The following is a 9,567-nucleotide window of genomic DNA, read 5'->3' on the forward strand; positions in this document are numbered from 1 at the left end:
GCACACCCCGGGACAGGGTGCCCCCTTACCCTGCGTTCCCATAGCCAAGAGGCTGCTTGGCAAGGCAAGACGCTCAGCACCAAGACCTCTTTTCCTGCCACTTGACGAACATCTCTTCCTCTGGTTCCTTACAGCAGCCCTTCAGGGCAGCTCTGAAATTCTCATTTTATAGAGGGGAAAACGGAAGCTCAGAGAAAGGGTGATTTCAAGAACGTGCCCTAGGCCTTGTAGCTGATGCGGGCAGAACTGGGTCTCGGGCATGCATACTCCAGTGGACCTCTCTGCTCTGCTCTGCTCTGCCGACCCCGTCATTTCCCTCTCAGCCTCTTTCTGCCTCTGGGCTGCAGGGTCATGGCTTCCTCTGTCTCGCCAGGGCTGCAGCAGAAATATCTGCTCTTCCCCATCACCCAGTCTGGAAACCCCAGTTCCCTCTTCCTGAGAATTCCCGAAGAGTAATATGTTGGAGGGGCACTGCATTCACCTTTCGTCTGAATGCCTGATGATCGACTGTGGACATTTGTTTGGTTGAAGATGAGGGCACAGTGACTCTCATCCAAGAATGAACTTTTGGAAAATAAGCAGAAATCTGAAATTTTCTTCCAATGTTTTTCCTTATCGTTACCATTTCTGTTAAACATTTAACTTACCCGATTGTAATAGTTTAACGTCGTAGTGCAGGGCAGTAAGATGCCTTGGCACTCAGCATTTCTCTCGTGGCTGCACGTTTCTCATGCTGAATAGATGCTTGTTTTATTTCATTATTCAGAAGCCCTTAAATCATTGGTTTTATCTGGAAAACTAAACTTCCATAGGTATTTGTTGTAGCATTTTGTTTTTACCATTGTAAGTATGTACTTAGACTTCACTATATGGAGCGCATAAGAAGGTTTTCATTCATGGTTACATCTAGAATACTTTGAAAGGAATGTTCAGACCTGAGCAGTGACTCAGGATGTCATGGCATACTTGTGCTACTGACATTTCCTGTTCTGTGACCCTGCGTTCATTGATGATGCACAGGTCCAGGGATCCAATGTGGCAAGGATTTAGCCCCTTGATCCCATCAGCAGGTGCTTTGTGTTCTTCCTTCGTGCACCTGGGGGCACCTCCCTGTAGAAAGAGTACTTGGGAATGTAATTGTGTGACAGTCTCTCCTGCTAGAGTGCTGCCACTGTGCTTTTTGTCCTCCGTGCCCTGCACAGGGCCTGGCACACAGTAGGTGCTCAATAAAATCTCACTCAGTGCGTGACTGTCAGTGGAGGGACGGGCTTTGATAGGAAACACCGTGACCTGCGGGAGCTCACCGTTTTGTTGTTTTCTCAGGAGCCCTTTGGGGACGTGACAGAGAGGCGGCAGCTCCGTGCCAAGCTCCAGTGTAAGGACTTCAAATGGTTCTTGGAGACCGTTTATCCAGAACTGCACGTGCCTAAAGACAGGCCTGGCTTCTTCGGGATGGTGAGTGAGGCGGGCCCGTGGTAAGCAGGGAGATCGTGGACCCCCAGGTCTGATCAACAAACCCTGAGCAAGAAAGGCCCCTTCATGGGAACTGCTGGCCTCTCCCACCCCCATACCCCTCCCCCTTTTCATCCACTGCGCTTCCTTCTCTCCATGAGTATCTGGGGTTCAGGTCCAGAATGTCAGCTCTGGGAGCCCAGTCTCAAAATTGGCAAGTGTAAGCCTCCCATTTTATAGATGAGGAAACTGAAGCTCACTTGGTATTTCCATGTCCTAGTTTTTTCTAGCACCTTATCACATTTCCTAAAGTCTCAGTGACCAGACCGGTTAATAATTCTCAGTTCAGGGATCCACAGAGGCAGTAGCAGGGAAAGCACTTATGTTATTTCAAAAAACCTAAAAGAAATGTTTCTGGGAAGAGACCAGCTAAAATGTCCAGTGTCTTTGGCTTTTGCTAGGAATTGCACCAAGTTAACGAGGGAAGTCTCCTCTGCTTTGTTGTGTTGATCAGATGTGCTGGTTGGTATTCCATCCTGGAAATCTTTGATAAACACAAGCAGGATATTAATGCATTAAATTCAGTTTTCATTATGAAAATGTTCAGTACACGAACGTGGAGAGAGTGCTATAAGGATCCCTGTCCCCGAAATTCTAGAATTATCAACATTTTGCCTCTCTTGCTTTTCCTCTCCTCTGCTCCTTTGCTCCACTCTTTCGCATTTTTCTTTTTTTAAAGCAAATCCCAGACATTATGTCCTTTTACTCCTGTGCACTTCAGCATGCATCTCAATAAAATTTGGACATCATTCTACAAAACCACAGACTATTATCACCCCTAATCAAATGAACGATAAATAATTTCTTGGTGTCATTTAATATCCAGCGCTTATTCAGATTCCCCCAAATTTTCAGATTTCTCTCAGGGTAGTTGGCAAGTTCACGCTAGGATGTAAACAAGGTCTACTCATTGCGTATGCTCTCTGCATCTTTTCTCCTAATCTCTCTAATCTAAGTCAGTTCTCTTCCTTTTTTTTTTCCACCCCCCTGGTGCTATAGCATCCGTTGTCCTGTAGGGTGCCTCACCCTTGGAAGTGTCTGATTGTTTCTTTGTGATGACTTTTAAATTCTGCCTCTCTCCCCCATATTTCTTTAAAATGGATGTGAGTTCTCACGGGTTGATTGGAGTCGGATCAACCTTTTTGGCAAGAACACTTCACGGGGGTGCTTTGTCCTCAAATTGCATCATAGCAGGAGCACATGATGTCTGGTCATCCAGCTTTCAGTGATAAAAGGCATGGAGCCTTTCATGGTGTTTTGCTCTTAGAGCGATTAAAGGGGTTTAGAGCCAAAAGATACCTTAGAGGTGATGTTAGATAAGGAAATGTTGAGTGATGGAGAGAGACTGGACTCAGAGTTAGAGGTCCTGGATTCAACACTCAGGTATGTGCATTTGTCACAGGACCTTGGACAAGGTATTGGCACTTTGTATGATGCTGTTCCTGTAGTGCTTTGGGGAATGCTGAGTCTCTCCATCGGAATGTCCTTTGCAGATACATAATAATAGCAGGAGCTCCTTGGTATATATGGGAGGCGACAGCCCAGCTATATTTGGAGTTGTGCAGCTATAAGGCTGAACTAATGAGAAATGAAGAGGTATGAGCTTTCAGGCCATAAAATGTTAATCTCTCTGACCCTCAGGTTTAGCATCTTAAAATGGGGGTGATGATTCCTGCCTATGGTATGGAATGGGAAAGCACTTTTATTATAATAAAACTAGAAATGTAAGGAGCTCTTACCCTTGACTCTGGTTCTTGAGGCAGGCCCTCCTCTCACTGTGTTTACCCTCCCTCAGAGCCAGGGGTGGAAGCTGTTGTTGTGTATAAATCTGGACCACAATCCCACCCTTCTGTTTTGTGTAGCTCCAGAACAAAGGGCTAAGAGATCACTGCTTTGACTATAACCCTCCTCATGACCACGAAGTCGCAGGTCACCAGGTCCTTCTGTATCTCTGTCACGGGATGGGTCAGAACCAGGTACGTGCTGCTTCTCTGTGGATTGATATCCTCAGGCGGGGGAAGGAGGACAGCGGGACGCTCTGTGCTCACGGGGTCACCAGTGTGGGCCTCGGAAGAGGGCAATCAGGAGAAATCGATGGCGTTTTTTAAAAATTAAATATTGGCTTTTATTTTTCATTATGAAAGTAATATATGCTTATTACAGAACATTTGGGAAATATAAAATGTAGAAGCTAATAGTAAATGACAGGACCCAGAGCAACCACCGTTATAATTAAAACATAGTTCCTTTTTTTTTTTTTTTTAACTTTTACTTATTTTAAGTGTGTTTTTCCAGGACCCATCAGCTCCAAGTCAAGTAGTTGTTTCAGTCTAGTTGTGGAGGGCGCAGCTCACACTGGCCCATGTGGAGATCGAACCGGCAACCTTGTTGTTAAGAGCACTGCGCTCTAACCAACTGAGCTAACCGGCCACCCACTTCCCATTTTTTTATGCACAGCCTTTGGATTATGTATCTTAAATAGTTATCATATGTCTATGTGTTTTGTATTCCATAGTACATCATACTTTTCTGTGTTATTACACATCCTTTGAGAATGTCATTCCGAATGGGCTCTCGATATGCCTTTGTGTGGCTATATTATGATTTAGTTATTGATCCCCAGCTTCCCTGTTTTGGTGATTATAAATAACCCTGCCACTAACATCTGTGGTCAAAAGAAAGGAAAAAACCAACAGACCTGTATTTTTGGATGACTTCTTTAGAATTCATTCTTAAATGGAATTACAGGTTTTGAGGCTAAGTGCCACACTACAAAGTGGTGTGTAGGGCAGTTACCCCAGTGGGGGGCCCAGGTACATCTGTCTGAGTTAATTGCTGTACTTCCGGCTGGGCAGGGGAGCACATCCTGGAAGGTCTGAGGACCAGAACAGGACCCCGGCCCGGGAAAGCAGATGGATCCAACAGGGTGGAGCCGGTGGAGGACGTAGGAGAGGAGCAAAGCATTGGTTCTGGACCTTTAAAGCCTTACTGCCCTAAGAGGTGTCAGAGAGATGATGGGGTAGGGAGTCAAAGTTTCTTCCACCCGGAGTGCCCCCAATTCCATTTGAATATTAAGTCCCCGATGGTCAACAGTAAACTTTCATAATTCAGACCCTTACAACCTTGGGTTATTCAGGTTCTTCAACACTTTTAAGAACACTGCTTCTCAAAGGCGGTCCCCCGACTGGTACCTTCAGCATCGCCTGAGAGCTTAAAAAATGCAAATTCTCAGGCTCATCCTGTCTCTCCCGAACCCCAGTCTCTTTGTTTGTTTTAATCAGCTTTCTGGGAAATTCATTTGAGAGGCATTGCTCGTGTGTCAGAATTTCCTGGAAGGGAGGGGATGGGGCAGGGTGAGTAGTTGGCTGAATGTCTTATTAAAAATGTAAAAATGCAGTTTCCCAGCCCCCTTTGCAGGCTGAAGGAAACCTCATTCCCTCTCCAGGATGGGACCAGAATCAGTATTTTTCTAGACACTAGAGTTGGAAATCTGTTGCTCTGGAAGAACCAAGTCTCCCATGGCAGTCATGCTCCCTGCTTGTGCATATCGCTTTGTAGTTTCTAAGGCATGGTTGCACCCACTGTATTTGGGGGAGAGGAGAAGGAAAGCACTGAAGAAAAGGAGAGAAAGTTGGCCGCTCAAGGTCACACAGAACTCCCAAGTGCTGGCGCTGGGACCGGTCCATTTTCTTTCCTGCTGTTCCACACCAGCCAGAGTTAGGCACAGTGGGTGTGGGGTAACCCAGGCACCAGCCCCACCCTCACTATCTAGCAACTGAAGCAGGCATGAGAAAAGGTCCCCCCATTCACACTCGTTACGAGCCACACCAGGGTGTACGGAGTGCTGAGGGGACACGTAGGAGGCCAACTGATCAGCCTGGTATTGGCGGATGAGGGGAGAGTGAGGGACCCCGGCTCCCTTGCTCTCCTGACCCCAGGTTCTCAACCAGCGATTCCCCTCTTTCCACGTCAGAGGGTAACGGACGCCTGTTGGCTGCTCCATTTTCAGTTTTTCGAGTACACGTCCCAGAATGAAATTCGCTATAACACCCACCAGCCAGAGGCCTGTGTAGCTGTACAGGCAGGAACGGATATTCTCATCATGCATCTCTGTGAGGAAAAGGCCCCAGAGAACCAGAAATTCATCTTGCAGGAGGTAAGTGAGCTGTCTCATTCCTTCCTTGCTGCTGGCCCCCTGGGCTGCAGAGGGGAGCATGGAAGGAGAGCATCTCTCTGGCATAGTCTTGGCGAGTCTCAGGGATGCAGCCACGTACAGGAGACCGGGAACTTCACAGTGACCACAAGCCCGTGGCCGCACTGGTAGAGCCCCATGGTGCCCGGTGTCCAGTGTCCACCACGCTTTCCTTCTTTCCTCACTGTCTTTCAGTCTTTCCATCCCTGTTACACCTTGAGCTGCAGCAGGCTGAAATGGGAAGAGAAGCTGTCACAAATGCATTCAAAGATGACATGGGGTTTAAACAAGTGACACAAAACGCCAAAGTGTAAGGGTGGGAGGTTAGATCCCATCATGAGTCATTCTACTTCTCTCAGCCTCCTTTTTCCCAGCTCTAAAATGGGGGCATTAATAGCAGCCTTGTGTGATGATTAGATGTATGGCCAGGAATATTCATTAGAAACTGGGAAGCTCTATAATGATTAGTTGTTACTTGCAGTATAATCACCAAGAAAAGATCTCTCTGATGGAGTTGGCTCTCACCCCACTTGGAATGGGGTGTTGTTTCAGGCCCCACAGGCACTAGCCCCACTATGTTTGCAGTAAGCCCATGATGAGATTCATAAGTCACTCATATCCTTTGACTCACTACAAAGCACTGGAGGTAATAAAGCCAAAGAAAATAATTCAAAAGAATTATCTCTATGGGAAACTTTCATTTCAGTCTGGTTTCAGGGATGGAAAGATTCATCTAGACTGCTTATAAATGGGTTAATTCTAAGTATGATTAGAAGTTGGAGGACGTTTTCTTGTAGGAAATGTCATGATAAGCAATGAAGTTTGCAGGCTACCCAGAAAAGCCCAGCACCATTGTGCTGTCAATCTGATATAAAAACATAGGAGGGAAAATACTTCAGAACAAACCCCAAAAGTCTGTGGTCCTCTGTAACGCCCTTCTCCTTCTCTTCTTTTTTTCAACTAGAAACCATTATAAGCCCTCAAGGAATAGTAACGCAAGATGGAGACCACAAAATTGGTTTGCAATGTCATTAAAAACGTATCTTAAATTTCACTGACCATTTAAGGCCAAGTAAGTCTCTTTAGAAGGGTGGGAGGAGGAGTGCTGATAGCAGACCTCAGAGATATTGCGGTTTGGTTCCAGACCACTGCAAATAAAGCAAATATTTCAATAAAGCGAGTCAGTCACACGAATATTTTGGTTTTTCGGTTTCCCAGTGCATATGAAAGGTACTCCAATACAGTCTATTAAGTAAGATACAGCATTGTGTCTAAAAAACAATGTGCATAATTAAAACATACTTAATTGCTAAAAGATGCTCACCATCATCTGATCCTTCAGTGAGTCGTAATCTTTTTGCTGGTGGAGGCTCTTACCTTTAATTTGTAAAAAATCCAGTATTTGTGAAGCCTCCCCAAAAAAAGCCCAATAAAAGGAGGTAGGTCTGTATTTACTTTCTTGTTACTCTAAAGGCAACTTACGAGCACTGTTAAAGGTTTTCAGGGTTAATATTTTTGAGATTTTTTTTTTTTTGCATGTTATTTTATTTCTCAGGCCTCTCTTGCCCTGGAACAGGTCTGTCACTTGTTCTGCCCCTTTGTTGCTTGGCCATGATTAAGTTCCTTGGGGGCATACAGCTTACAACAGAGAGAGGTGGAGGGGAAAGAGAAACTCCAGGCCTGAGGGGAAGATTTGCTGACTTAACTCAGCAACAATTAGGAAAAAGAAGAGAAGGGAGAGGCATTAAGGAAGAGAAGGGGGAAGCATCAAAGAGGGTCATCTTCTTTTGGTGTTTGGGATTTGGCACTGTCTATAGAACCCGCTTCCTCTCTGGTGACTGGCCCTACTCCCCCAGCTGTTCTATATCTGAGCTGGGACTGAAGCCAAGTTTCCTGTTTAAATACATAAAAGAAAGCATCACCAAGGATGGAATTAGTTGACCTAAGAGAAGAGGAAGAGATCGTATAAAAGATCTTTTAGTCCTGACTTTCCTGAAGGAAAAGAAAAACTATAAGGACGAGCGGTAAGGTCTGACTGATCCCCACAGCAGCCAGCAGGTGGCACCATCGGCCCTGACAGTGGAGTCAGGGACAGTGAAGAGTTCCCGGGAAAGGCATGACATGCCTGTGCACACCTGGACATCTCTATGCATGGACAGTCCTGGGTTGCCTTTATGCATGCTGACACTTAACGCTCAATAAACATATCTGAAATGATAAAACTCTGAGCATTTAAGAAAAAGATACTTTCTGAGGAATTGCTTGTAATTCTCTTGAACATCCGATGTCTATTATCTTTTGTAGGATGGTTCTTTATTTCACATACAATCCAAGAAATGTGTTCAGGCTGAGAAGAAGGCGTTCAGTGACAGTTTTGTACCACTTTTACGAGACTGCACCAACTCGGAACATCAGAAATGGTTCTTCAAGGAAAGCATATTATAAAATGTCGTTGTACCCAGGAGACCATCAGAGGAGATGGGGGACCCCTGGACTCTGTGCCCAACAGAGACTTAGCTAAGTCCAGTGACAGACTCACCAAAAACTTGGCTACTCTACTTCATAAGGAAATCATTGTACAGTTTGTGAAAGTGATATTAGATTTAATAGAATGTGAATAAGCTTTGTACTGATTTTGAAAACTTTAAAATTGTTCCCAAATACCGTATTTTCAAAGGGTAATGATAAAATGTTAATTCTTGGTATTCAGAAAATTAAAAAACTTTAAATATTTTTCTATCAAGGTGTATATTCTACTGTCGTGTCTTTTTATTCCCCCTGGCAAAAAAAGTAAATATTTTATTTCGGTATTTGCAAGGATTTCCAGGTATGAAGATGTTTGCATATGTAGTAATTAGACTCATTAGTAAACTTTTCTTTTTTTATGTGCATAAACTCATAATAACTCAAACGTTGAGTTAGATTTTTCTCACTGTGGACAGGTGGACAGTGGGAACGCTGAACTGATTCCTTCAGGTCATTGAGGTAATCTAGGTTGATTTAATAAAGAATGCCATTTGATTATGAGTTACAACCACAGTCAAACCTCCACAGTTTACGTTAGCCATAGTGGACTAACCAAAGCTGAAATCTCAAAGGAGCAACTGAATGTACTGGGTTAACAGAAACTTCTACCACACGGGGTGCACTTCAGCAATGCCTAGCTGTGGTGTGACTAGCTACTTTTAGTAATAACCCCCAGAACTTTAAAACATGTTTATATCATTTTTAGTTTTTATCACACATTAGTGTCAGGGAGAAATTTAATGTTCTGTATTAAATTCAGTTTTCATTCATTAATAATATTTCATTCATTAATAATATTTGGTCATTTAATTCATTTTGTGCTGTAGCAGCTGCTGTGAAAGTTTGTCTTGGTAGTTCTGGTTTGGGAAAGATCCCAGATCCATTTCTGAGATTTTTGTCAATGTGAGGAAGTCAGTATGAAAGATTAAAAAAGTGTATGAGAGCATTGCAGATCTTTGTTTTTGCAACCAATCAGATGTGAGAGATGAAGACACATGTGCAGTTGATTTAAAAGTATCAGCCTGTGTCTCAGGCTCTTTTGTACACATTCCTCTCTCTGTGGGATTCAGTTTAACAAGTACCCAGAAAGAATTCTAGTTGACCTGCTTAGGTCAATCTGATGTATTTTAACCACTTTGAACTTCAGTTTCTTCATCTGTAAAATGGGAATAATGAAACCAGTTTCATGGAGTAGGTGTAAGGATTAAATAACATAGAGAAGTGAGGTTTTAGCTTAGTCCCTGGCATATAGTATGGGTTCATTAAATTTCTGTTTTCATAAATGCACTTTATAAAATGTGAAGCATAACGAAATTCAATAGGTATTTATTCAAAAA

General features: G+C 43.8%; 1 protein-coding gene across 1 annotated transcript in view; it reads left to right on the top strand.

Moving 5' to 3' along the window:
• Positions 1-8,447, top strand: part of GALNT12 (polypeptide N-acetylgalactosaminyltransferase 12) — a 33,018-nt gene extending 24,571 nt beyond the window's left edge. Inside the window, exons 7-10 of the mRNA XM_033123915.1 lie at positions 1,324-1,455; positions 3,375-3,488; positions 5,522-5,668; positions 8,009-8,447. Coding sequence (XP_032979806.1) covers positions 1,324-1,455; positions 3,375-3,488; positions 5,522-5,668; positions 8,009-8,149 — 534 coding nt within the window. The 3' untranslated portion in view covers positions 8,150-8,447. The remainder of the gene's footprint in view (positions 1-1,323; positions 1,456-3,374; positions 3,489-5,521; positions 5,669-8,008) is intronic.
• The last annotated feature ends 1,120 nt before the right edge of the window (positions 8,448-9,567 follow it).

This window comes from Rhinolophus ferrumequinum, chromosome 12, assembly GCF_004115265.2.
Source record: "Rhinolophus ferrumequinum isolate MPI-CBG mRhiFer1 chromosome 12, mRhiFer1_v1.p, whole genome shotgun sequence".
NCBI classification, from domain to species: Eukaryota; Metazoa; Chordata; class Mammalia; order Chiroptera; family Rhinolophidae; genus Rhinolophus; species Rhinolophus ferrumequinum.